The sequence below is a fragment of the Eumetopias jubatus genome, unplaced genomic scaffold (genome assembly GCF_037043125.1).
Source record: "Eumetopias jubatus isolate StellerSeaLion01/CBP00866 unplaced genomic scaffold, mEumJub1_p1.0 scaffold_13, whole genome shotgun sequence".
NCBI lineage: Eukaryota > Metazoa > Chordata > Mammalia > Carnivora > Otariidae > Eumetopias > Eumetopias jubatus.
This window is the reverse complement of record NW_028274819.1, coordinates 886,680-913,159: the sequence shown is the minus strand read 5'-3', so window position 1 is coordinate 913,159 and position 26,480 is coordinate 886,680. Positions and strand designations below refer to the sequence as shown.

The window sequence follows — 26,480 nt, the reverse complement described above, 5'->3', positions numbered from 1 at the left end:
GGCCTCAGACCTGCCATCCGCCCTAGCACCGCACTGGTGCTTCCCTACGAGCCCTGACGCGCCACGGCCGAGCGCGTCCTCTGCAGGAGGCGGTGCTGGGGCGTGAGCTGCTATGGCCTCCCGGGCCACGGCGCATCTGCTCGGGCGCACCGGCCACAACTGCCGGGTGGTGGGCGCTGGCCAGGACCCCCGGGAGGGGGCGAGGCCCCCAGACGGACTTGAGGATGGGAGGCTGTGGGCCACCTACACGGCGTCGGGTGCCGTGGGCTCTAACCTGCCTGGATACCCAACAGTTACGTTACAGGGGTGTCTGTGAGCGCGGTGACAACAGCAGGAAGTGCCGGCCGAGGGGCACTGACGGTGGGATGGGCCGCGTGCCCAGGCCCCACGCAAAGCACGCCAGCTTGTAGCACCTCCTGTTCCGTGATGAGACGGGGGCCTCTGAGGAGGCTGCCTGTGCCCCTCGCGAGGCCTGCCCTGCACCCACAGCGCAACTCCTGTTCGCGCGGCGTCCCCCAGGGCTGCAGGCCCAAGGCCACCGCCAGGGCGGGAGAGTGGGGGCAGGGCCGCTCCAGGGTCTCCGCCCCAGTCCAGACTGGCGGCGGGGTGAGCTGTGGATCTGTTGCCCATCGCCTCCCATGGACCCTGCTCCTTCCTCTTGGTGAGGGTCAGATGAGGGCTTGCTCTGCTCCTGGCCCTGAACAGTGCCACCCTCCCCTGGACGCGTGCCCCCACCAGGCCGTCCCGGGGCTGTCCCTCCGCCTCTTTGGCCAGCACTGTGTTTTTGCCTCGAGACGCTCCATCCCTATGAGCCCCCACGTTTCCGGCTGTATTCCAGGCTCCACTCTGCCCAGCGCAGCCCTCCCTGGTGGAGGCTGCCTGCTGCAAACACCACAGGCTGGTCCTTCTTGGGCTCCCCGGACTGGGCGTGTGCAGGGCTGAGCCTGTGTCCAGAGCAGGGTGAGCACGCCTGCCCTGCCACGAGGGCTCGGCCTCCGGTCCGCAAGCCTCCCCGCCGCGTGGAGGCTGGGGCTTTCAGCTGGCGTGCCTCAGCCCCTCCGAGCATGGCTGTGCCGTCCCTTGCCTCCAGCCAGCCCCAGGCTGTGGCTTTGGGGTAGGGCCAGGAAGAGCCGGCCGGCTCCCTCAGCAGCACAGGCCCTGCTCCCCAACCTGGCGTTCAAAGTGCCGGAGACAGAGATGTGGGTGCTGAAGAGGAGGTGTCCCAGGCAGGGGCTGGCGGGGGGATCTGGGCAAGCACAGGGTCCCAGGGAGAGGGGAACAGGACCTGTAGGGGCTGGGGTTCTTTGCCCCGAAGCCCTCGTGGGCCCCCTGGCCTGCCATACGGGAGGGTCCAGCATGGGCCCCCCCACGTACTTGGCGTCTGGGCACCGGGAGGGAGGCCAGTGGCTCACCCTTTGACCTTGGGCAGCGACCACTTACTCTGGAGAGGACTCCGGGGTCAGGTTGGACATCTCTTCGGGTGTTGGAACTGCGCACACATGGGAAGGACAGGGAGAGAAGGCGTGACCGCTCTGCCCTGCCCTCACCAGGGCCCCCCCAACCCCGCACTGTGACCGGGGTCTCACAGGGCCACCCCACAAGCTCCCGGCCCCCGCCGGAGCCTAGGGCCACGGGGCTGCCCCCGCCTCTGGTGCTGCAATCGGGCCAGAACGTCTCTGGCCTACAGCCAGCCCTGCTGTCCCCCCGACAGATGGCACTGGTCACCCAGGCCCACCCATCGGCTGTGCCGGAGGCTCGGGTGGCCAGGCAGTGCTCACTGACCTTCGGCACCCAGCGCACAGCAATGAGCTGCCCACCGCTGCCCCATCCCACGGGCTTGCTGACGGCCCTCTCCCCCACCCACCCGGCGGCTGGCTGTCCTCCCAGGGCTCAAGCAGCCCGGCTTCAAGTGGCCACTGGGCTGAAGAGAAGCCCAGGAGCTGGGAGGGGCCCCCGACACACAGTGGGCAGGCCTGGGAACAAGCAGCCGTCCGCAGGCACCGCCTGGGCCTGTGCCAGCCTAGAGGACACCGACCACTGCCCTGCTAGTGGCTGGGGTACTGGCACAGCACAGAAGGGGGGGCAGGCCCTGCCACCCTCGCAGCCCCCCTTCTCTCCACTGACCCTGCAGTTTCCGGCGGTGGAAGCGGGGTGACCCCAGGAAACTGTTCTTGATGGAGTTGAGCCGCGTCCTCCAGGGCACCCCTCCGACGCTGGGGCTGGACGGTGGCGTGGGGTTGGGCGTACCTGCCGGGCTCTCCTTGGGCGTGTGCACAGGCGTCCCCTTAGGGGTGGGGAGGGGACTGCCCCTTGGAGAGGGGTGAGGGGTCACCTGTATGGTAGGGACAGATTTGGTGTTGGGTTCAGTCCCGGCGGTCGGGAGCCGGATGGGAGCCGGCATGGTCGGCGGGCCCGGGGGCAGGGCCAGCTGGGGGCCTAGGCCCCCCGGGACAGAGGGTCGGGCCTGGGTGCCGGCCGGGAGTGGGTTGGACTTGGTGCCCTGCAGCGGCTTGTCGGTCAGCTTGGCCTTGCTCGGCAAGGTCTGGGTCTTGGGGTTGGGCCGCAAGGCGGCCTGTGGAGGGAGGACGTGTCCGGGCCGAGAGGCGCTCCGACAAGCTTCAGGCTCCACGGAGGTGGCCAGGGGGCAGGCCACAGAGGGGCTCTCGGGGGGCGGGGGAGGCAGGGCAAACTTTCTAACAGGCTACAGGGCAGGCACAGAGGGCAGGGAGCATAGTGCGAGGGTCCGCGAGAGCCGCCATGCAAGTGCCCGCCGCCCCCCGCATGCACAGCACCAGGCGGACCACAAACGTTCAAGCAGGACCCCAGGGCAGGACCAGCGGGGACAGGCAGGCGTGGGGGTGGGAGCGTTTGCCATAAAGGAAAACAAATAACACAGGAGAAAACAAAACAAAAGAACGTGCAGTTAGCCCCAGCAGCAGCAACCACGCGGCAGCCCCAGCAGCAGGCGGGGGACGCGGGCCCAGCCCGGGCTCAGGGAGCCTCCCCTGCCCCCCCCCCCCACCCCGGTGCACGCTGGGCCTCTCGGAGCTGGGGGGGTGGGGCGGGGCAGGGGCTCACCCGGGGGCTGCTCAGCGGGCTGGTGGACAGGCCCGAGGAGGCGCCGCTGATGGACCTGGACCTGTGGACACAGGTGCGGGGCGGGTCAGCCGGGAGGGGCCGCGGCTCTCAGCTTCTCTCCCCCGGGCGGACCCTCCAAGAGGCCGGGAGCCCCGGCCGAGAGCCTTGAGGCCCCCCTGTCCTGCGCACACCTGGCCACACGCACGGCTGTTCCCTGTCCCCACCCCGCCTCTCCCGGGGCCCAGGAGGGCCCCACAGCCCCTTCAGGGGCCCCGTCAGAGCCTGTCTCCGGGCTCCTCTCCTCTACGTGGGAGCTGTCCCATGGCCAAGGCCCAGGCCCAGGACGGCCCCGGGAGCCTTCAGCAAGGGCCTGTCAGGGGCTTGGGCGGACAGAGGGATGAGGGGAGACGGGCGCTTCCTGGGAGCTGCATCCAGCCCCCATGTCAGGTCCATTGTCCAGCCTCCAGTGCCCCGAGCCCAACCGGAACCCCCAAGGCTGAACTGCCATAGGCCCTGAGTCCTGTGCTCGGCGGACAGCCTCCCATCCTAGCACGTGGGCCACCAAGTGGGCACTAGCCCAGCCCTGCCATGCCCATGTCCCACCTGCCCGGCCCAAAGGTGCCCACAGCACGCCAGCCCATAGCTCTCTCCTCACTGGTACCACGGGGGTCTGGGCAAGGCCAAGCTGGGGTGAGTGCTGGCTGGGACCACCAGCCTTGTCCACCACCAGCCCCACTGGGCCCGCAGACCTGGTGGGGCAGGAACTGGGCACCCTGCGAGGGAGGGGCCTCACTCCAGCACACCACACGGCCTCAGGGAAGGTACACCGTGCCTGCTCAGCCCTGGGTGCTGGCACCTGCCACCCTTCGAGGAAGGAAACAGGGGGCCGAGGCAGCCACAGGAGAGAAGAGGAAAAGAGTGAAGGCCTGCCCGCACCAGTCAGCCCGGCCCCAAGAGGGCTCTCGCCCACCCACTCACACCCCGGCCCAGTCCCTGGGCCTCAGGGAGGAGCTGAGCCCACTCTGACCAGGGCCCTGGCATCTGTGGGCTGGGGCCCCATAGCAGTGACCCTCCAGCTCCTCCACCTAACAAAGCCACAGACAGAGCCAGGGGACGGCGCTGACCTTGCTCCCGGCCCCCCAGCCCAGCCTGCCCGCAGCCAGGCCTGGGTCCAAAGCTTTCAGGTGCTGGGAAGGGAGTGGGGGCCGTCGGTCCCGGCTGGTGCCCACCCCAGCAGTCACAGGCTGGCCGGGCAGCAGCCAAGAGTGAGGCCCAGTGCCTGGGGCCTGCCTGCCACTGAGCCAGCCATGCGCTCGTCACTTGGCACAAGGAAACCAGAAAAGAAGCAGTGGAAGGAAGAGGGGTGGGGGCTGCCTCCACAGCGTCCTAACCAGGCCGCACCTGTCCGAGACAGAAAGGAGGGGGCCAGCAGGCAGAGCAGCCAGGGCGGGGCGACAGGGGGGGTGGCAAGAGGCCAGCAGTGAGCAGGCAGGGGCACGGGCAGGTATGGGAGCAGGCGGGGGGGAAACGGGTGAGGCCCGACCGCTGTCGGCCACGGGCAGGAGGCCCTGCAGAGGCAGGGCTGGGGGGCTCAGGAACGCCGGGCCCCATGCAGAGACCCCTGAGACCGTCATGCCTCCTGCCACATCCTGGGGAGCCTGCCACCGCCCTGGGCTGCCGCTTCCACTGAGGCCTCACAGCCTGCAGATGCTCGGGAGTCCCCGGGCAGGGAGAGCGCAGTGGGTCTCCCCACCCGGTCAGGCCGGCCACTGGCCTTGCCCCGGCAGCCCACGCCTCCTCGGGGCCTCAGGCCCGCCTGGCCCAGGCCCTTCCCCAGCTAGCTGGAGGTCTCCCTCGCCAGAGCTGCGAGGGCTGGAAGCACCTCAGGCCCAGCCCTGCCACCAGGCCCACCGTCATCCTTGGGGCTGGGGGGCGGGGGATGGGTGGGCAGGGTGTATACCTGTCTTCTTTGCTGAATTGGGGGTGGGCTTCAGCGATATCCAGGCTTTTACTGAACATTGCTTTACTACAGCAGGAACAAAGCGAGAAAACAGAGTTACTGACGCAGCCCCACCAGGCGGCCCGGGAGGCTGGACCTCCGCACAGCTCCACACAAGCTGGGCATGGCCCACCTGGCCCCAGGCCAGGCACACAGGCACGAGGGGAGGTCAGGCAGGAGAGAGCCAGGGCCACAGCGCACCCCACCCTGGTGACCTGCTGGGTGTGGGGGGGGGGGTGGCCAGGCCGTGGAGGATGCCCAGCACCCACCACCAGCCCTAGGACCCCTGCAGCCCCAGCCGGTGGCCCAAGCCAGAAGAAGCAGCGGGGCCTGGAGCGGCAGTGGCAGGTCAGGTGGTGTCGGGAGGAAGGGACGCTCCAGGGGCCGCCGGGACGGTCCACAGCTGACCCCGTCCCCGCTCCTCCCACCCCGAGGCAGCCAGGCCTGGAAGGCAGAGCAGGACACTGGGCTCCGTGGCCTCCCATGCCCAGCCCCTGCTCCAGGCAGGTGAGGGAGGGACGCGGGGTGGCCAGGATGCAGTGGGCCCCATGCCAGCACTCAGCGTGCACTGAGCAGGGGCAAGGCTCAGGAAAGGTGGGCTGGGGAGAGGTGGCCTCTCACCCCGGGGGCCTGCTGGGGAGAAGGACGCGAGGCGCAGTCGGGGCAGGAGCTCAGCCAGCAGAGACCTTTCTCCCCCCACCCTCACCAGCCCCCCCAGTGCCGGAGCCCATGGGCAGTGGCCCGTGGCGGTCTAGAGCCAGCCCGTTTCCATGGGGGAGGCCTGGGACCACCAAGGGAGCTGAGGACCACCAGCCCAGTTTAATCCTGATGGTGGCCGTTTCCTGGCAGATACCTTGAGAGGCCCGGCTGTCCCCAGCACTCAGCCCCCAGCTGGCCAGGGGCAGCCCCAGAGCTGGGTCTCCAGGTCCAAGAGCTATGGCAGAAATCCCCACCTGGGCAGGAACGCTGGGCCCCTCCCCAAGCAGGCCCTGCCCAGCGCCAGGATGAGGACTGGCCGAGGGCCCCTCCTGGCCACGGCCAGAATCAGCAGAGGCTCTGCAGGACCAGGACGCCCTTCCTTCCTCCAGGGGGCGCTGTTGGGACAGCCCGGACCTGCTCGTGGCCAGGCAGATTTCCACTCTTGTCCTTGACCCCCACTACCACAGGAAACCCAAACATGGGGCCAGCATCAAGCGGGGACAGGCCTGCTGGGTGGCTCTGAACACGGCCTGATCCCAGTGTAGCCAAGTGCCGCCCACTCCAGTCCAGCCCGACCCTGTTCCAGATGGCCTGCCCAGCCCAGTACAACCCAGGCCAACAGAGCAAAGCCCGGTCCACCCCAGTCCAGCCCAGCTCAGTCCAGTCCAGCTTAGTTCAGCTCAGTCCAGCTCAGTCGAGCCCAGTCCAGGCCAATCCTGCTCAGTCCAGTTCAGCCCAGCTCCGTCGAGGCCAACCCAGTCCACCCCCGTCCAGCCCAGCCCAGCTCCGCCCAGCCCAGCTCCGTCCAGCCCAGCCCTGCCCAGTCTTGCCTAGTCCTGTCCAGCCCAACTCAGCTCAGTATAACCCACCCAGCTCAGCCCAGCTCTGCTCAGTCCACCCCAATTCAGCCCAGTCCAGTCCAGCTCAGTCCAGTCCGGCTGAGTCCAGCCCAGTCTAGCCCAGCCCAGCTCAGTCCAGCTCAGCACAGTACAACCCAGCTCAGCCCAGCATAGTCCAGTTCAGCCCAACTCAGTCCACCCCAGTGCAGCCCAGTCTAGCCCACCCCAGTCCAGTCCAGCCCAGCCCAGCCCAAGCCCAGCTCAGTCCACCCTGGTCCAGCTGAGTCTACTCCAGCCCAGTCCAGCTCAGTCTAGCCCAGCTCAGCGCAGTCCAGCTCAGCGCAACTCAGTCCACCCCAGACCAGGTCAGTCTAGCCCAGTCCAACTCAGTCCAATCCAGCCCAGCCCAGCTCAGCACAGTCCAGCCCAGCTCAGCTCACTCAGCCCAGCCAAGTTCAGCTTAGTCCAGTCCAGCACAAGCAGCCTGAGCAGCCCGGCCCAGCCCCTAGCACAGCGTGGTCCAGGCCCACCCAGTGGCCTTGGCCCAGCCCCAGGGCTGGGGGGCAGAGATGAGCCATGCCAGGCCCAGCACAGGCCGTGAGCAGTGCCAACGCCAACCGGGCCAGGCCACCAGGAGGCAGAGCGCTGAGTCCTCCTGGAAGGCACGCACCTCTGGCCATGCTGGGCCATCTCGATGGCCCGTCGTGCGGGCACCGGGGAGCCACCGTCCGTCACGCTGAGCACCTCCATGGACTTGCGTTCAGGCCGCCGCTTGCCGTGCCGGTTCAGCATTGGGGAGTCCACACGCTTCCGGGGAGGGTCTGTGTGCAGACAGGGGTCAGGGCGAGGCAGCCCGCTGGGCCTGGGAGGGGCAGCATGGGGCCAGGCCACCCTGCCACCTTATACCTATTTCATTTCTGGGGGGCAGGTCCTCGTCCTCATGGCTCGGGTACCTTTCTTTCCGGTCCAGGAGAAGGAAATAAATCATCTTCTCCTGGTTTTCCCTGCAGTGGGTGAGAGGCACCAAGAAGGGTTGGCAAGTCCGTTCCTGGATGGGGTCCCACCCCGTGGCCGCCTGCCTGGGAGGGGCTGCTGGGGCCCCCGGCCAGGCTGCACCGCAGCCCCCCACCAACGTACTCCTCGGACAGCAGGTCCTGCAGCAGCTTGTTGCGGTCCCGGAAGCAGCCCAGAGAGTGCATGCTGTCCAGCACATCGGGGTCAATGTCCTCCAGGCTGGGCAGTGAGCGGATCTGCACCTTGCGGGGGATGGGCTGCTCTGGCTCTGGCTCGTTCTTGCCCCCTCTGTGGACAACAGGCACCGCGGGGTCACTCCCTTGCCCTCTGCAGCCTGGGGCTCCTCCGCCCCCCACCCCGAGGTGCCGGGAGGGCAGGGCCCACCCCTTCCTGGGGCCCCGAGTCTTGCTGCTCTCCGTGTGCCCAGCCCCTGCACACCTCCTGCATCCTGCCTGAGCCCAGTGCAGGCCGGCCTGGGGGCCTTGAGAGCCAGGAGCGGCTGAGGCTGGGGGCAGGCCTGCCCTGGGCTGGGTCACCCCCCCGCCTTCCCTAGCAGGCCCTCCAGGCCACGGTGACAGGTGGCAGGCAAAGCAGGCGATGTGGGAGGAAGAGCTACTTACATATACCATATGTGTTTCTGAATGTGCTCTAGCTACAAGGAAAGAGAAACAGGGAGTTAGTGCGAGGAGGGATGGAGGAGCCCACGTTAGGAGGTCGGGGGGCGGGAGCACGGGGAGGGGCGGAGCGCAGGAGCGTGCAGACAGCAGGACAGGAGGGGGGGGAGGGGGAGGGGAGGAGAGAGGGCATGGCGGAGGGGGGTGTGGGTGGAGGGGGGGGAGCGTGTGGGGAGGGGCTGCGTTCCCGGAGGCTCCAGGCTAGCACCCCTGACCCTGCCTACCCCAGGTCGAAGAGAAAATGCTGACCTAGAGAGAGAAGGAGGTGGGCAGGGCCAGGGGGCTGCAGGCAGGGCTGGGGGACCTGGGTGGCAGAGGGAGTGAGCACGGAAGCAGAGTGGCCTCCGGGGTCTCAGGGCTCTGGGAAGGAGGCCAAGGGAGGAGGGCAGGGGAAGCGGCCAGGGTGGCCCTCCTGTGCCCAGGAAGGCGCTGGGTGCAGGTGTGAGCAGGAGGCTTGGGGGCCAGCCCTGCTCTCCCCCCAGCTCCACTCGGGACAGCTTGGCTGGGGAGGGTAGGCGAGGGTGGCCTCTTGGGCACTGGGCCGCCCCTGTCCTGGGAAGGCCAGCCCGGGGAGTCCTCCTTCCCTTGCTCTGGGGACCCGCCCTCCCGGCACTAGCTGAGCCTCAGGGAGGCCGGAGGCGGCCAGCTGGGGGTGTCTTTCGGAAGGAAGAGCTGCCCTCAGACCTTCCCTGGCCCCCAGGCATCAGCAGTGGCCATGGGGAGCTACTCACATGGACCGGGCCCAGGACTCGGGGGTCAGCGTCAGTGGGCGCTCACCTGCCAGGCACACCAGCACTCCCAAATCACGCGTCCACACCCGCGCCAACACTCACACCCACGCACACGCAAGTGCATGCCTGTGTATGTGCACCCAGGCCCGTGCACCCATGCACACACCCACACACCTGTGTATGTGCCCACACAGCGCTTACTTACCCATATGCTCTCACACGTGTGCACACTCACACGCACCATGCACACCCAGGGCCCCCCGCACCACACTCATAGGCCTAGGTGGGGTTGCCCTGCAGGTGCCATCCCTTGCCCCGGGAGGAGACGCCGGAGATGGGACCTTGCAGGCTCTGGGGGTGGGGGGCGGCATAAGGGAGAGAAGACGGCCCTCCAACCCCTCCGGGATGCCCGGGACCCACCGTGAGGCGTCGGGCCGCGTCCACCTCGATCATGCCGCGCAACAGGCTCTGGCAGTCGGGCGGGATGAAGTGCGGCATATGGAACACGCCCCGCTTCACCTTCTCCAGCAGCTGCCGCAGGTTGTCGTCATCAAAGGGCAGAGCCCCCTGCCGGCAGGGGACTGGGGTCACCTGGGGAGGGGCACACAGGGGCAGCGCCGCGGGGGAGGGAAGGGGGCCTCACCACCAGCAGGGCGAACAGGATCACGCCGCAGCTCCACACGTCTGCCTTGCGGCCGTCATACTTCTCCCCCTGCGGGCGGCAGTGGGGTTGGGGGGTTGAACGGCCGAGCTCCGCAAAATGGTGGGACCCAGGTACAGGGTGTAGAGGGGGGAGTCTGCCAGGGCCCGGGGTCTGCAAGGCTCGGGTGGCGAAGCCCCCTGGACAGGCGGCAACCAGGGCGGGGGCGGGGGCTACTTACCCGGATCACCTCGGGGCAGGCGTAGTGGGGGGATCTGGAGGCAAAAGCAGCGGTCAGGCACGGGGTTCAGGACCTGCTGTCTGCCCTGGCCACCCCACCCCACCTGCACTCAGGGCTGCCCCCCAGGACCACAGCAGTGCAGACGCCCAGAGGCACGCTCTGCCTGCAGAAGACGCCCCTCTGGGGGGCCCCCAGGCCCACCAGGAGGCTCAAGGGGCTCTGGTGCCACGTCCTCACAACCTAATCCCTACTGTGTGCTTCTGGGGGAGACGGAGACACAGGAGCCTGTGGGCTCCGCCACACTCAAGGCTGTCTGCCTGCTGCCCTGGTCCAAAGGGAGTAACATCACCGGAAGGACCACGGGGCTGAGTGCCCGCTGAGCAAGCGGGCAGCCACTGGGACCGGACCCGCCTTCCAGGGCCACGGAGCCGAGCGCGGGCCTGGGCCTGAATGGTCACGGGAATGGTCCCTCCACAGTGTCACACTTGGCAGCAAAATCTGGGGGCAGAGTCAAGGTCCTGGGGTTCCTGGGGCTCCAGGCACCCCCCCCCCGGCTAAGCAGCTGAGACCACTGGCGGCATGGCCGGGACGGGGGCCGTCAGGGACAGCGGCCGGGCCCTCTCCTGGCCTGGCAGGGCCGCTCACCCGCAGCTGGTCTCCAGCAGACTGTCGCCAACCTGCAGCGACGCCATGCCGAAGTCAGCGATCCGGATGTTGTTTTTCTCATCCAGTAGGAGGTTCTCTGGCTTCAGATCCCTGTGGCTGGGAAGGAAGGCAGGATTGAGGCTGACCAGTCCCCCTAGCTGCCTCCCCTCCCCAAAAAGCCCATCTGCACAGCATGGGGCCAATGGCAGCCCAGCCTGGTGATGTCACAGGCAGCCAATGGGAAGTCACCTGCCTGGTCACTGTGGTCTCGGGGGACAGAGAAACAGAGACCCTCTGGGGTCACACCACCTGCTCCCACCCGCCCCCGAGGCAGGCTTTGCTTTACTCCCTGGGGCCCCCCCATAAGTGCTATGGGCCAAGGCCAACCTAGGACCCCCAATCTAGGGTGACCTGGCCCCAGGACCCCTGAGAAACCTGAGGAGGGGGCTTCTAGAACCTGGGGTGGACACCTGGCAGTAGCTTCCTGATGCTCCTAAAGGGGGGGGGTCAATAAAAAGTGTGCTGTCTGCTCCAGGGGCACAGGGTAAGTGCAAGGGTAGGGTGCAGATACCTGGTCTGGGGGTACCTGGTGGGCGGTGAGGGGTACCTGGTGCCAGGGGTACCTGGTAGGGGGTGGAGGGTACGTGGTGGGGGGTACCTGGTGGGGGGTGAGGGGTACCTGGTGGGGGGTGAGGGGTACCTGGTCCTGGGGGTACCTGGTGGGGGATGGAGGGTATGTGGTGGGGGATGGGGGTACCTGGTGGGGGATGGGGGTACCTGGTGGGGGATGGGGAGTACCTGGTGGGGGATGGGGGGTACCTGGTGGGGGATGGGGGTACCTGGTGGGGGATGGAGGGTATGTGGTGGGGGATGGGGGTACCTGGTGGGGGATGGGGGTACCTGGTGGGGGATGGGGAGTACCTGGTGGGGGATGGGGGTACCTGGTGGGGGATGGGGGTACCTGGTGGGGGATGGGGGTACCTGGTGGGGGATGGGGAGTACCTGGTGGGGGATGGAGTGTACCTGGTGGGGGATGGGGGTACCTGGTGGGGGATGGGGGTACCTGGTGGGGGATGGGGGTACCTGGTGGGGATGGGGGCACCTGGTGGGGGATGGAGTGTACCTGGTGGGGGTGAGGGGTACCTGGTGCCAGGGGTACCTGGTAGGGGGTGGAGGGTATGTGGTGGGGGGTACCTGGTGGGGATGGGGGTACCTGGTGGGGGATGGGGGCACCTGGTGGGGGATGGGGGCACCTGGTGGGGGATGGGGGGTACCTGGTGGGGGATGGAGGGTACGTGGTGGGGGAGGGTACGTGGTGGGGGGTACGTGGTGGGGGATGGGGGGTACCTGGTGGGGGATGGAGTGTACCTGGTGGGGGATGGGGAGTACCTGGTGGGGGATGGGGGGTACCTGGTGGGGGATGGGGAGTACCTGGTGGGGGATGGGGGTACCTGGTGGGGGATGGAGTGTACCTGGTGGGGGATGGGGGTACCTGGTGGGGGATGGGGGTACCTGGTGGGGGATGGGGGGTACCTGGTGGGGGATGGGGGTACCTGGTGGGGGATGGGGGTACCTGGTGGGGGATGGGGGTACCTGGTGGGGGATGGGGGTACCTGGTGGGGGATGGGGGTACGTGGTGGGGGATGGGGGGTACCTGGTGGGGGTGAGGGGTACCTGGTGGGGGATGGAGGGTACGTGGTGGGGGGCACCTGGTGGGGATGGGGGCACCTGGTGGGGGATGGGGACACCTAGCAGGGAATGAGGCTTTGCTCGTAGAGAATGGGGGTGCACCCCGCAGGGGATGGGGACACCTGGCAGGGGTCGGGGCACGCACCATATGGAGTGGCTGTGGCAAAAGTCTAGCGCAGAGATGATCTGCCGGAAGAACTTCCGGGCCTCTTTGGGGGTCAGTCTCCCCTTCTTGACAAGGTAGTCGAAGAGTTCCCCACCAGACACGTGTTCTAGCACCAGGTATCTGTGGGGGACAGGTGGGCGTCGGGTGGCTGCACGTAGTCCAACCCGCCCGCCTTGGGGCCACCCAGCCACAGCAGCACTGGCCAGAGGCTGTAGGCCAGCACCCCGTCCTGGCACCAACCTCTGCCTGTCCCAGCCTCCAGCACCCTCAGCATGAGGGCTCCACGCCCCCCACTTCCTGGCAGGCCTGCTTCTAGGACCACCATGGGGGGAGCCCTCTGCTGGGGGGAATCCAGGCACAGGGTCACCCCTGGCCCCCTGGCTGAGGGACAGCCGGGCCTCCAGGCAAAAGGGGCACTGTGGCCACGGACCCCCACGCAAGCTGGGGCTGGGACCATTCCAGGCCCTCCCTGGCTAGTCCAGCTTGGGCTCCCAGAGCAGGGTCCTGAATCAGACACTCAGGCCCTCAGGGAGCCCTGGCCAATAGGGCAGGCCTCCAAACAGGGTGAGCAAGGGGTTGGAGCAGGGCAGGGCTAGGGGCGCCCAGGGATGGGCCCTCACACTGGGTCTTGGAAGACAGAGCAAAAAGGTGGGCGTGGCCCAGCGGGCAGGGAGTAACTGCCCCCACTCGGCTCCCCGGGGCCTGGTGGCCTGGACTGGGGCAGGGGCTGGGGGCTGGGCCCCCAGGAGGATTCTAACAGGGCCCCGGGCTCCCTGGCTCTGTGGGCCCGTGGCCTCAAGGCCTGACACCCGCCTCTGCCACCCCTCGGCGCCCTCGCCTCTGCTGCATCGACCCCTGGCGGGGGCCCAGGGACTGAGAGCCCTCCAGGCTATGGCGCAGGGCTGCGGTGGGGGCAGGGCGGGATGGGGAGAGCTGGAGGGGCAGGGCATGCCGTGTCTGGGGTTACAGGCAAAAGGAGGGACCCTGAGGCCCCCGGGACATGTGCGTACGGATGCCTGCAGGACCCCCAAGGAGTTCCTGGAGGAAGCCAAGGGAATCTCCAGAGCTGGTCTTGCAGGAGCAGAGGGGTCAGTGGGGGTGTGGGAGCACAGGGAGACGTGGAGGGGGCACTAGGTGGGGTTCAGGCAGGAGGAGCCCTCCTGGGGGGGTCTCGCCCTGCTCCCGAGCGGGAGGGTCCCAGCACAGCACAGGCCGCAGGCTGATCTCGTTGGCAGAGGGCCCCGGGCCCCTCCCTCACCTGGGCAGCCTTGGGCTTGGGAGTCCTGGGGAGCGTGCGGGGCCCCGCAGGACCCAGCCTGGCCCCCGAGCACCTCATACTGGGCACGGTGTCCCTGTCATCGGGCCTTTGCCCAAGCTGTGCCCCCCCCCCCTCGCTGGGCTGCTGTCCTAGGACCCCCCCCCACGGTGGCCTCCTTGGAGCCAAAGGCTCTGCCTGTCATTCCCCCCACACCAGGTCTATCCTCGAGAGGATCTCAGCAGAAATGAGGTGTGACAGGTCTCCCGCATGTTTTCGCCCCGAGCTCATGGGACGCCACTGACACTGCAAGGTGGGCCCCCCAGTGAGGCCAATGGTGGGGGGTCATGCAGGTGTGCGTCTCGCGGGGGCAGAGCTCCCTGTGCTCGCAGCGTCAGGGGCCTGCCACCCAGCACCCGCACGCCCGTGCTGACCGGGTGGCTCCCGTCACCCTAACCCTCAAACACTTGGGTCCTGGCTGGCGCAGCGAGAATACCACGGCGTTGAGGAAACAGGCCCAAAGAGTGAGCCACGTGTAGGAGGTGCCGCGGTTTGCACCTAGGGCCCATCCTCCATCTGTGTGCCCGAGGCTTCCTGCTCCCCCGGGGCAGCCCTGGGTGGCCGGCTTCGTGCCCCAACCTCCACTGCCCACGACAGTGTGGGCGGGCTGCAGACAGCCACCCGGGCCAGCCCCTTGCTCATGTTTCCTCACTCAATGCCAACGTGCCCAAGGACAGTGCCGCTGGGGCCCCTCCTGAGGCCTGGGCATCACAGGCCGGGGCCTCCTACAGTCACACAAGGAGTGACAGGGATGGACGCCCCCTTGCAGTGACCCTGGGAGGGACCGCCACCCACAGCCCCGGTGAGCTCAGGGAGGCCGTACAGTTGGTGACTCTGCCGTGGTCTGGCCTGGGAGCACTGACTGTGGACGCCTCCCGAGAGCTCCCTCCCCACCAGGGCCCCCTGCCTGGGGGGCTGCCTGTGCCCTCCCCAAAGCCCCACCCCGGCTCTCCAGGCCCGGCAATACCTACAAATATTTTTTGTTTTCATAAACATCGTGCAGCTTTAGAACATGAGGGTGTTCGATGAGCTTCAGGATGGCGATCTCCCGCTCCACCTGCATGGGAAGAAGAGGTCCAGCTGGGGGCAGGCTCACTGCCCTGGGGCTGGGCGGTGGGGGACACCAATGCCATGTTGCCCTGCCCTCCAGGGGTCTCTGGCTGGTGGGGAGACGGAGGGATCAAGTGGGCCGTGCCCCCCTGGATGCCGTGGCTGGGTCATGGGGGCAGCAGGAGGCTTGGAGGAGGGCCAGCCTAGCGATGGAGTCTGCACCCCTATGGACTGGCCCAGCCCATCCCAGGGACATCACACAAGGGGTCTGCCTCCCAGCCCCTCCACCCCGGCCCTGCCCGGCCTCCAGGGAGGTGGGCCCCAGCTAGATCCCCAGGCCCCTGCCACTGAGCTCTTGTGTCTCTGCTCGGAGAGCTTATGGGCATCTAGAACTCAGTGTCCCCGAATGAACATGTGAGTCCCAGGTGCTGTCTGCCCGCTCCCATCCAAGCAAGCATCACCTTCCCTTAAAACTGCCCCATCTGTGGTCTCTGGGGTTCCCCAGTGGGGCCCACACAAGTCCCTCCCTGCCCTCTGGCGAGGACTTCTTCCCCATCAGCAGCTCCCCCATCAGCCTCCACCCCTCGGGCAGCCCATCGCTGCCCTCCTGGCCCCACGTGCCCCCTCAGGAGACGTCTGGGAGAGGGTATGAGGCACAGTCCCTAGGGCAGGGGCAGGCGTGGTGAAAGGGACCCCCCAGCATGCCACCTGCCTGCAAAGGTCTGAGTGCTCCACACCCACAGGTGAGCAGGCAGATAGGTGGGGGGACCCGCGGCCTGGGCAACCCCTTCCCGCTGAGTGTCCAGCCCCAAAGGGGGCCCAGACTCCACCACGCGAGGGGCTCCCAGGACTGGGGAGGGAGGAGGGCGGGAAGCAGGAGGGGGTGGTGTGGTCCCGTCCGCGAGGTGTCAGCTCCTCTTTCCCTCCTCAGAGGCAGGGGCCTCCTCCTGAATCCAACTGGGGAAACTGAGGCCCCAATGGCTATCCCAACAGGTTGGCACAGGGCCTGGACGGTGCCCCAGGATGCGGCCTGTCCCTCCCAGGCTCCGGGCTGAGGCCAGGAGAAAGGGCAGGCAGGGCCGGCGGGGGGCGGCCAGCACGGAGGGTGCTGGTCACGGTCAAAGGACAGTAGCGCAGGGAGCCCGCTCTGTGGCTGGAGCCGCCCACCTGTGCTGCAGCAGAACCAAGCCAGTGGGACCCGCCTGGGCTGGCCTCTCTGCAGCCCCCGGGGTTCTCACCACAGGCCCCCCACCTGAGCTCACCTTCATCAGCACAGACTCGCTGAGCTTCTCCCGGTTGACAATTTTAATAGCCACCTTCTGGCACGTGACACAGTGAATCCCCAGCTTCACAAGGCCTGCAGAGTAGAGAAGCCCCCTGAGACCCCATCCAGGGCTCCAACCAGCAGGGGCCTACCTGCTCCCCCTCAAGGCCCTCACTCAGGGCCTGGGCCCTGCCCCCACCCCCCTCCGCCCAGTGCGCCTCAAGCTGGACTCCCACAGCTGCTGTCCGCCGTCCCACGCTCCTTGGTCAGTGCCCAGAAGAGCTTCATCTTGGAGTATCCCTGCCCCACACCACATCCTCTGCCCATGGGACCAGCCCTCTGACCTCCTTGAGTCCCCCTTTGCTCTGGAGGCCATGACCCCCCGAGTCCCCGACTCCAGGCCTTCAGCCACTGCCCAGCAGGGGAGCCAGGGTATCTCAGACTCAGGGCCACCCCCTGCCTGGACCCTTAGGGACCCCTCCCCCCGGGATGCTCAGCTTCTGCCACCCGACCCACCAACCTCCTTCCAGCCTGCAGATCTCTGGGCAGAAGTGTCCAGACAGTGTCCGGCTCACTGCTGTCTCAGGACAGTACGATGGGCCCAAAGCCACTGCCTGGACGGCACCACCCCAGCCTGCCACGCCCCCTGCCCCCCACTGCTGGACCCTCCCCCAGGACAGAACACTAATTCACTCTTCCTCACGGCCCCACTTCTGGGACCTGAGCCCCAGCACACTTCTCTGGTCCTGGTCACCGCCCCCTTGTCGTGTGGCCACAGCCAGGCCTCCGTCTCTCCTCCCTCCCCTCCCTGGCTGGGACAGGCCCCCAGGGCCACCAGCAGCCTCGCCCCCACTGCAGCCCAGGCCGCTGCCAGCACCCTCCAGACCTCTGGCTGGACCGCTCTGTGGGCTCGGGCCCAGGACACCCCACCTCTCCATCCCTGAGCCTAGGCCCCCAACCCCGACATTCCTCAAGGTGATTTCATTCCCAGGTGGGCACGTGAAGGCAATCACGATGGCTGAAGCCACCTCCTGCACTTGGGGGGACAGGGGGCCGGGGACCCCGTTCACTGTGGCAACGCAGCCCAACCTTGGGATGCCCTTTCTGTGAACACTGAGGGGCACCCGCACTGTGTCATCAGACGTGATCAAAGTCAGGACCCCGACCGCACACCCATCCCATGGTTCTGGGGTGACCCGGCCCCCCTGTTGTTGCTGCTTTAACCATGACCTTGAGCTCCTTCTCATGCTCACCAGCTGCTTGGGTTCACCTGGGTTTGGGGGGATTCTTACCAACTTGCAAGAGCCCCTCGGTTTTTATGGGAAATGAATCCCTTGTCACATGCATAGAAAACACCTTCCCTTAACGGACCGCGTGTCCGTAACTTTACGTGGCCTCTGTGTCCTTCCATGGAGCATGGTCATGGCTGTCCTTTCCAGCACGGCTTCTTGCCCTCCCCCGGTGCTGGGCTGGATGGGCCTGCAGGCTAGCCTCTCCGTGTGCAGGGAACTCGGCCGCGGGAGGATGCCGTACTTGCCCAGAGGCAGGAACAGCGGCAGGTGGGGGACCTGGGCCTTTGTGGATGATGCCCAAGGGCCAGAAGCTCGTGTGCACACTCAGGGAAGGACAGATGGGCTCCTGGGCTCCAGCAGGGTGTGCCCACAGAGCCCCCCCGCCCCCGCCGCCCAGCTCCCACCCCAAGGAGGCCTGCAGACCCCTGGGGCCTCTTGCCAGCTGCCTTTGATCTGGCCTGAGTCCTGCGATTCCAGGTCAGCAGGAAGAGCACAGAGCACACAGCAGGAGGGTGCTGTTGGCGTCCATCTGTAATTCAGGCTGGAAGCCCAGGGACTCAGCCCGGGATGCGACCGGCCCCGCCACCGGCCCCGCCACCTAGACAGCAGGCGCCAGCCAGAGTTAGAAGCAAAACGTGTGCCTAGCAAGTCCCCAGAACAAGGCTGACAGGGCAGGGGAGCTGGGGAAACAGGCAGCAAAAGCCTCTACCCCACGGGGGACGAGCTCCTCCAAGTCCAGAAGGCCCAGGTCAGACACCGGACGAGGCGGCCGGACACCTCCCCAGAGGAGACAGCTACAGGTCAGAAACGGCTGGAACAGGAGCCCGAGAGACGCCCCCAGGGCAGAGCGTCATCGCTGTGCATTCCCGAGCACAGGTGGGCACGGCCCTGGGCCAGCTCTGAGGGCCGGCTCCTGCGGCAAACAACGGGAGGCACAGGACGTCCCCAGACAGGAGCGAGCTCAGGAACCATGGCTCAGGCACCGGGGTACCGAGCAGACGGGGTGGCGCGCCCGGCCGACAGGCAGGAGGACGCGCCCACGTGCACCCCTCACAGAGCCGTGCACACGTGTCCTCAGGAGGCAGGAATCGCAGACACGAGAGGGGAACTGTCACCCTGCTTCCAGAAAAGGGAAATAAATGGGTGTCCGAGTGACAGGGAGCCCGACAGCCATGCCGGCCCCTCTTCCAGAGGCCCAAAGCCGTGCCGCCGGTGCTGCCGCCCAGCGCCGTCCCAGGTGCTGTGTGCCGCGAAGGGCCACCGTGGCCGCCTCACCAGCTGCTGCACGGCTGCCCAGCAGACAATGTGTACCAGACAGGCCCCACGCCACGGGCCTGCCCCTGCCCCCCCCCCAAGCTGCTCACGGGCCTGGCCCCCAGGAGCCTCCCGCTGAGCCCAGGTGAGGCCGGCCAGGACGCAGGGCTGGGGCGGGGGGGCTGCCCTGCGCAGGGTCCTGGAACCCTGGCAGCTCCCTCCCTGCCTTCATCTTCCTCCACTTGCTGCCTCTGCCAAGGAAATCTTCAGAGCTGCAGACTTCTACATACCCCTCAAAACCCAGTGTAGAGGTGCCCCTCCTTAGTGAAGCTTCCTGCCACCCAGGGCCGTGGCTCAGCCCTGGATGTGCTGGCCTCCCACAGCCCTAGGGTCCTCTGGGGTGAGGTATTTGGGTTTCTAGCAGCCCTGCCACTTCCCTGGAGGCAGGGAGTGGGCCATGTGCCCTTGGGAGCCCCCACTGCGCGGGCTCGGGATGGTGCGAGGACAGCGTCTGCTGGGGAAGCCCACAATCACCCTAATTACCCAGCCACTGCAACAGCTCAGCCTTGTCTCTGGACTGTGACACATTCCCGTCTCTACAGCAAACACCTGCTCGTACCAAGGCAGGGCAAGCGTCCTGTCACCGATGACCGCCAGGCCCAGGCAGCGGGCGCAGGAGGGCTGGACTGCCTGAGTCCACTCTGCAGGAAGGCTCCAGGCACCCAGGACCCCCACGGGGAAGGCGTAGGCAAAAGGCCAAGGAAGAGCCCCAGTCTCCTGGGGCTACCCCACCCAGCAGGTCCTCACTGCACCCCAGACTTGGGCACAAACGTGCATGGGCTTTAATGAGCGTGCCCACCCCCTGAGACCCCAAGCCCGGCCCGGAAAGTCAGGGGGACCTATGGACTGTCCTCCTGAGCACCCCTTGCCCCTCCACTCAGCTATTACTGTCCACGAGACCCAGAGGGGGCCAGAAGGGCAGCGCCAGGGGGCTGCGGGCGGGCTGGTGCTCTCTAGGGTGGGCTCGGGAGCACTCTGCAGGCAGTGCCCACTCCTCCTGCCCCATGGCTCCAACCGGTCCTCACGCCCACTGCACGGTCTGGAAGGAGGGGGGAGTGCTGGGCCCCACATGGCTCTGAGGGGTGCAGGACAGCCCCAGAGCAGTGAGGAGCAGGGCGCTGCAGGGCCAGGGGTCAGGGCAGGGGGCAGTCCTGAGCGGATGCCTCCTGGGGGTCGTCCTTGACCTCGCTCTTCTTCTTGGTCGTGGTCCTTCATGAGCGCCCTGAGCCCTGGGGGCCCCCAGAGAAGGCCCCAGACTCCCACCGCCCAGAGGCTGCCCTTTGGTCTGGGCGGGGGTCTAGGAGCAGGTGACGCTGTTGCATCAGGGACGGCCACCTTCTCTGAGTGTTCACCACGTGCCGGGTGTGGAGGGCCCTCCGCAGAGAGGAGCCCAGAGCCTGCAAGGTGAATGACCAGTCACACCTGCCCCCACCGCACTGCCAGCTGGCCGTGGACCAGGGCCACGTGAGTGCCACAGCCTCTGCAAGCACCTGGGAACACCACGGGCCCTGCAGAGTCCTGTGAAGCGATGCACGCAGGGCACACGCAGCTCCTGCCCGGGGTGGGGGTGGGCAAAGGGAGAAATGATCGCTTCTGCCGTTTCTCATCCAAATCACCAAATACCTGCATCGGTGGAGGCCTGGCCCCTCCCCATTGCTGACTCAGTTACTCTAGACTCGCCTGGCCCTCGACCCCGCACCCTACCTCCAGCCGTGGCCGCGGTCCTGCCCTCGGGGGAGGCAGCTCTCCTGAGCCCAGAAGGTCCTCCTGCGGCTCCCTCCCGGCCTGGCAGCCGGCAGTCCCCCCACCCCCCAGAAGAGGCTGAGAAATCAGGGAAAGGGTGGGAGTCGGCTGTCCGTCCTCAAAGCCCGCGAGAGGAGTGGACGTGGGACGCGGGGCAGGAGTGGGTAGCAGGCTCACGGGTGGTGAGCGGTGGTCCAGACACAGCCGAGTCCCTCTGGGGAGCAGGGAGGCTCTCCGGAGAGGAACCTGGCCGCGGAAAAGGACGGCCACTGTCCGCGGTGCTGACCGAGCCTGCACCTGCTCGCAGGGCCCCCTGCCTGTGTGCTCACACCCGCGACTGGTGATGGCGCTGTGTCAGCTAGTCCTTGCACGTGGGGACCAGGGGGAGCAGTGCCCACTGCAGGGTCTGGGGAGGGAGACTCATGACGCGGGGGGCGGCGGACGCTTCTGCTGAGCCAGGGTGGAGGAGCAGGGCAGCGCGGGGCTCCATCTGCGTCTCGGGAGAAACCAGTGTCCAGCCGCTAGTGCTCACAGGGCCACCCGAGGGCCCCTAACAGCTGGGGCAGGAGGCTGCCCCTCCTCTGTCATGAGCCGCTGCACCTCTGGGACCCTCAGGTCCCAGGGCTGCCAGCATAGCCAAGGGGCACCCACTCTCCGCCTCCTCACCCAGCCTCACCGTGGGGCCCCACTTGTGGGCACGAGAGGGAGCAGTCTCCGGGGCGTGGCGCAGCAGACACGCCTGTCTTGCCAGGTAGACGGCCCTGTCACCCCTCCTGCTTGGGCTCTCCTGGAAGGAGCGGGGAGGTGGCAGCACACTGGCTGTTGGGAAAATGAGTCAGCAGGGCTGGTGGCCCTGAGCCAGCCCCACCTCCCCGGGCTGGGCAGCCCACAGCAGGCTGGGCAGCAGGAGAAGCCTGAGAGGACAGACAGGGGCAGAGGCACACAGGCCTGTAGGTGGGGAAGAACTGGGAGCCCCCCCAGCCCTAGCTTCAGCGCACAGTATCCTCACGGGAGCAGCCTGGATCCACGCTCAGAGCCCACACACTGCCCTTGACCGTCTCTGGGACCTGAGCTTCCCAGGCTCTGCTCTCAAGGGCCAGCTCGGCAGCCATACTGAGGGAAGGCCCAGATGCTACAGGGAGTCCTGCCCTGGCCACTGTCCCCACATGGACAACTACCCCATGCCGAGGCCAGGACCCACATGCCTGGATCTGGAGGCAGGACCAAATGGGCAGGAGCCAGGCATGGCGTTCCTCACAGGACAAAGGCCCCTGATGGGAGCTTGATGCAGCCAGACACACCCGGGTGGGCAGCCAGAGCCGTGGTGGACCACCCAACCTGCTGGCCCAGAAGGGCCAGCTGAGCGCTGAGCTGAGCCCAGAGGAGAGCAGGTTTGAGGGGGCTGTAGAGGCCCCGCCCCCACCTCCTGGGAGCAGCTCATGCGCAGAGGCAATGAGCACAGGCCGCACGCACAGGAGGGTGGCTGTCTGCCGTGCTCCCAGCTGCACCTGGCCCTGCACCCTCTGCCGGCCACCCTGTCACCCTGCCTCTCCAGGCTGCAGCAGCCTCCAGGAGGACCCCTAGGGACCCCACTTCCTAGAAGCCAGCATCCCGGCCACACGGCCCCTCCTGTACTGCACCACGCTGGCCTGTGTGGCCAATGAAATGTGGCAGAAAGAAGCACTCATCCTCCAGGGAGGGTGGTAACCACAGCTTCCCTCCAGGGTCCGTTCCCTGGGATCCCTGCTCTGAGGAGCCTGCTGCCTCGTCCTGAGCCAACGCCCTGGGGCCAAGAACCAGGGCCTGCAGCCAGTGCAGCCTGACCCGCACCCAGGAGCCTGGAACGCGGCCTGTATGACCGAGAGAAAGAAGACGCCGTTGTTCTGGGCACCAGGTATGGGGCAGTTTGTCACAGCGGCCCTGGAAACCCAGCAGAGGACCTGCTCCACTCACGGGAGCATTTACCTGGAGTTTTCTTTCCTCTTGAACCAGATGCACCTCAGAGGGGCTTTCTGTGCCTTCTACTACAAGCCCAGCTAAGCCCACGTCTCCAGACCCCTCACCGTGATGGGAGCTTCTCCCCCACCACACACTCAGCAAACTGTTCTGCCGCACATGCCCCTCCCCGGCCTCTCGGCCCCAGCAGGACTCTGGGGATTTAAGGATTTGCGGGAGGGAGGGTTCCGCTTCCTCATAAGAGGCTCTCAGCACTGCGCCACCTGCACCAGGCACAGCCCTGGCGGGAGGCACCCTATGAGCTGCAGACTCAGTCAGCTGGGGTCGTGCTAAGGCTAAGGCCCTAGGGCAGGGTGGGCTCTGGGGGGTTGGTCAGGCCTGGATGTGGCCGCCTGCTCCAGCGAGACCACTGGCAGGAAAGGAGGCTTCTAAGGATCCTCCACTTGAACCTTGATCTTCACAACAGCCCACTTCCTTTCTCAGAAAAGGAAACTGAGGCTGGGCCTGCCTGACCCTAGGGCCCATTCTCCTGTCACTGCCCAAGGGAGCAGGGTGAAACCTGCCCATGCCTGAGCCTGGGGACAGCGCTTCCCCAGCTGGTGCAGGCACAAGCGCCACCCCCAGGACCCCCTCACAACAGGCTTAGGGCGTCAGCAGGATGCTGGGCAAAGACATGGGCTGAAGCCCAAAGATGCTAAAGGGAATGAGTCCAGGTTCCCAGCACCGCACCCGCCAAAGGTGGGGGCAGGGTCCTTTCAGCACCGTGGACAGAGGATCAGTGTAACTTGGGGTCCAAACACAGCAGCTGACTTGCTCTGGGCTGCACAGCTGGGGTGACACCAGAGCCAGGGTGCCCTGGGGAGCTGGTTGTCAGCGCTCCCTGGGCACCTCCTCCAGCCACACCCCTGCTCTTCCCTGAGCCTGGAGCCAAAGCCTGCCTGCACCACATTCTGGGAGTCGTGGCACAATGGTAACCTCTAAACCCAGGATACCAGCAGAGCACAAAGCTCTCTGGACTACCCTTCTGGCACCAGCCGTAATCTCAGGAGGCTGAGATCTCCTGAGATCTCTGGCACCCGGGCACAGGGTGCAGGTAGGGCCAAGGGGCCAGCCCTCGGCGGCTAGAACACCTCCTTCCAAAAGGTGGGGAGGTGCAGGAACCCCCACCCCTCCTGGAAGAGCACCCTGCTTGTGGCAACCTTTAGCTAGGGAGAGTCAAGGAGGCCAGGACTGCTAGGGACTCACAGTGCGCTCCCAAACCCCCCAGGTGTGGGGTGGGAGGGGGATGGAGCCTGGCGGAGGGATGGCTGCCTGCTCTCCAGTCTCCAGAGGCTCTGAGCCCCATGCTCAGGGAGAATGCAAGGTCCCTCTGGCCTCCAGTGGGATGACAGCAGTGCCCAGGCCCCATGAGGAGTCCCCCAGCCTGGAAGCCCCACCGGGTCTTGCGTGGCCCCTCTTCAGAGCAGGTGGGGGGGGGGGGCTCCCAGGGAGGCTGTGCTGGGAGACAGTCCACACCAGGCATGTGTGGTGGCCATGCTGAGGCCCAGCCCCTCCACCCCAGCTGCCTCCCCCCCCGCGACAGGGGATGGGCCCTCTCCAGCTGCTGGACTCCCACTCCCACCATCCTCACTCTGCTGGGGAGTGAGGGGCTTGTGGTCAGGCTGGGGAAGTTCAGGGAGAGAAGGCCCAGCCTTAGGCCCCTCCCTGATGTCCATGCCCCTGAATAAAGGGCCACATGCCCCACCCTCCTGCTGCCAGCTGCCCCGCACCCTGACAAGGCGCCAGACGCCAGACGTGAGCCCAGGAAGAGGGTTTGGGGCCCCCCAACACAAGCCCTCAGCATCGTGCTCTCCTTTCTCCCAGGGCTGGTCCAAGGCCACTCCTCCACAGGCAGAGGGCGCATGCCCCTGCGGGGGTAGGGGCACTGCGTTGGGTTTAGTTCCCAGGTTTCAGGAGCACCCCTGCCCACTCAATTGCCCTAGGCTCCAGCCTGGGGGCGCCCGGACCCAGGGGACTCGCTTCAAATGCACCTCCTTGACAGATGTGCAGGCTTGCAGCCCACCCTCCCCAGCCCTGTGCTGCCAGGGGCGCCTCGGACTTGCAGATGCAGGAGGGCAGCCCCTTTGAAGTTGCCCAGACATCAAAGCGCCCTCGTTCCCCGTAGCCCCCGTCTGGGCCTGCATTCTTCCCATGCCCCTACCCAACCTCCATTCCTGCCTGCAGGCCCCTTGCCCCAGCTCTGGGGAGTGGGGGGTGCTGGGCTGGCGCCCTGGCTCTCTCAGCCTCCTCCTGGGGCTCTGAGCTCCCCAAACCCTTCTTCCTCCATTTGGGGGGGTGGGGATGTCTAGATCCCGTGCCCCACCCCCAACCTGCGCGGCGCTGCATCCACCCGCATCCATCCGCATCCATCTGCCCGGCACGCCCACGCTTCTGGGCCCCGTGGAGGCCCTGCAGGCCGCAGCTCCCAGCGACACCCCTACACCCCCCCCATCACGCGGCCAGCTCCTGGTTCGCACCCACACACGCTCCTCCAGGTTGGGAAGGAGGCCCCAGTGGGGGGACCCAGAGGGGGATGGGGGACGGGGGGTGCGGAGGGAACACCGGCCGCAGCAGGCTCAGTCTCAATATAGATTCCGATGTATCCTTCGCCCACCAGGCGCCAGGGGGGAGGCGGTGGTGCGCGTCTCTTGGGAGACAACTGTTCACGCTCTGAAAAGGAACCTCTCAAATTAAATTAATTAAGCCCTGAAATATTTCACACCCGCTGCAGCCGCTGGGCTGCCTCTGCCAAGCTCCCCGCCCTCCCCACCCACAGCACCCAAACACGATGTAGGGGACTGCCACCCCCTCTGTACGATGGACCGGAACCCCTCCTCCTGCTGCCCTTGACCCAAGGGAGGAAAGGGGGGGTGGAGAGGCCAGTTTTCTACCCACCCCCATGCACGTCTTCCTGCCTCCCCCATTGCAGAGCTCCTCGTGTAACAGTGGGGCTCTTCTGCTGCCCAAAAGCCCTTTGCAGGTGGAGGTGGTCACATGTGCAGTAAGCAAGGACGGCTGTGGTCCAGGACCAGCTTTGAAGCCTGGCTCCCTCTCCCCTCCTGGGGTGGGGGCTTCGGTGGCCCCTTCAGCCTTGGGGGTGTCCTAACACCCTTTCCTGCCTGGGGTAAAGCTGGAATGACGACCCCCCCACACATGGCTGCAGTCCTAAGCACCCTATCCTTGATCCCTGCCCCTCCCAGAGGCAGTCTGGGACTGCCCCCGTGAAGGGGCCCAACCGTGTGCATACGCAGGGGGTCTCCGCAGGGGGCCAGTCAAGCCAGGCACCCTCTCTCCAAAGCCCAAAGTCAGGCTTCAGAGGCTTCACAGGTTTTCAGGCCCAGAGCCAGTTGAAAATCAGAAGACAGTTCCTCATGCCCCCTCCTCCTAAAAAGCTCTCTCTTGGTTCTTCACCCAACTGGAAGATGCTGATAGGGACGACCCACTGGAGCCCCAGGGTTAAGAACTTGCTTGCCAGGACCCAGCTGCAAGGCTGAGGGAGAGGTCATGGCCCTCCTGGGAGCACAGACCCTCCTCCCCCACGAGACACTCAGGACAGCCTCCCAGGATCAAAGCTGAGAAGGGTCGAGATGCTGGGTACCTGCTGGACCCTGAAGGCAGTGACAGAGGCAGTCCCTACCCCCACTCAGGGGCTAACATGTGTTTAGGAAGTACTAGAGACATTTCCTAAGCAGGCCACAATAAGGTACCATTCGAAAGGTGTCTCCACTGGGGACGTACGACAAACGAGAGAAGGAAGCTGAGGGAGGGGGATGGGTCCCAAGAGGACTTTGCTGGCCCAGGTGTTGGAAGAGGAGGCAGAGCCGGGTGGAGTCCTGGGGAAAAGAGGGGGCAGGGACAGATGCTTGGGGTGGGGGGACTTCGGGAAGAGGTCCAGGCTGTGGGCAGGTGCCTGGAGAAGCTGCCAGAACCCTGCCTGCCAGAGAGACCCCAGGTCCCTTGTGCTTGTCTGCTGTCAACGCCACCCTCTGGATTAAAAAATGGTGGTGGAGAAGAGGTCTTGAAGTATCCCGGAAACAGAAGGCAGGGGGCAGGTGATGACGAGGACTGGGCCTGCCAGTCTCCAGAGGACCC

General features: G+C 66.6%; 1 protein-coding gene across 5 annotated transcripts in view; it reads right to left on the bottom strand.

Moving 5' to 3' along the window:
* Positions 1–26,480, bottom strand: part of BRSK2 (BR serine/threonine kinase 2) — a 60,636-nt gene that overhangs the window by 7,605 nt on the left and 26,551 nt on the right. For 3 of the 5 annotated variants that reach the window (XM_028094256.1, XM_028094257.1, XM_028094258.1), the window contains exons 2-15: positions 16,043–16,137; positions 14,702–14,787; positions 12,395–12,535; positions 10,561–10,677; positions 9,916–9,949; positions 9,678–9,746; positions 9,455–9,601; positions 8,250–8,281; positions 7,753–7,917; positions 7,522–7,619; positions 7,286–7,436; positions 3,079–3,139; positions 2,125–2,332; positions 1,441–1,489 (exon numbers count right to left, since the gene is read on the bottom strand). In XM_028094256.1, coding sequence (XP_027950057.1) covers positions 1,441–1,489; positions 2,125–2,332; positions 3,079–3,139; positions 7,286–7,436; positions 7,522–7,619; positions 7,753–7,917; positions 8,250–8,281; positions 9,455–9,601; positions 9,678–9,746; positions 9,916–9,949; positions 10,561–10,677; positions 12,395–12,535; positions 14,702–14,787; positions 16,043–16,137 — 1,453 coding nt within the window. Of the gene's footprint in view, positions 1–1,440; positions 1,490–2,124; positions 2,333–3,078; positions 3,140–5,038; positions 5,105–7,285; positions 7,437–7,521; positions 7,620–7,752; positions 7,918–8,249; positions 8,282–9,454; positions 9,602–9,677; positions 9,747–9,915; positions 9,950–10,560; positions 10,678–12,394; positions 12,536–14,701; positions 14,788–16,042; positions 16,138–26,480 lie in introns of all 5 variants that reach the window. The other 2 variants (XM_088017902.1, XM_088017903.1) reach the window with 1 other exon arrangement.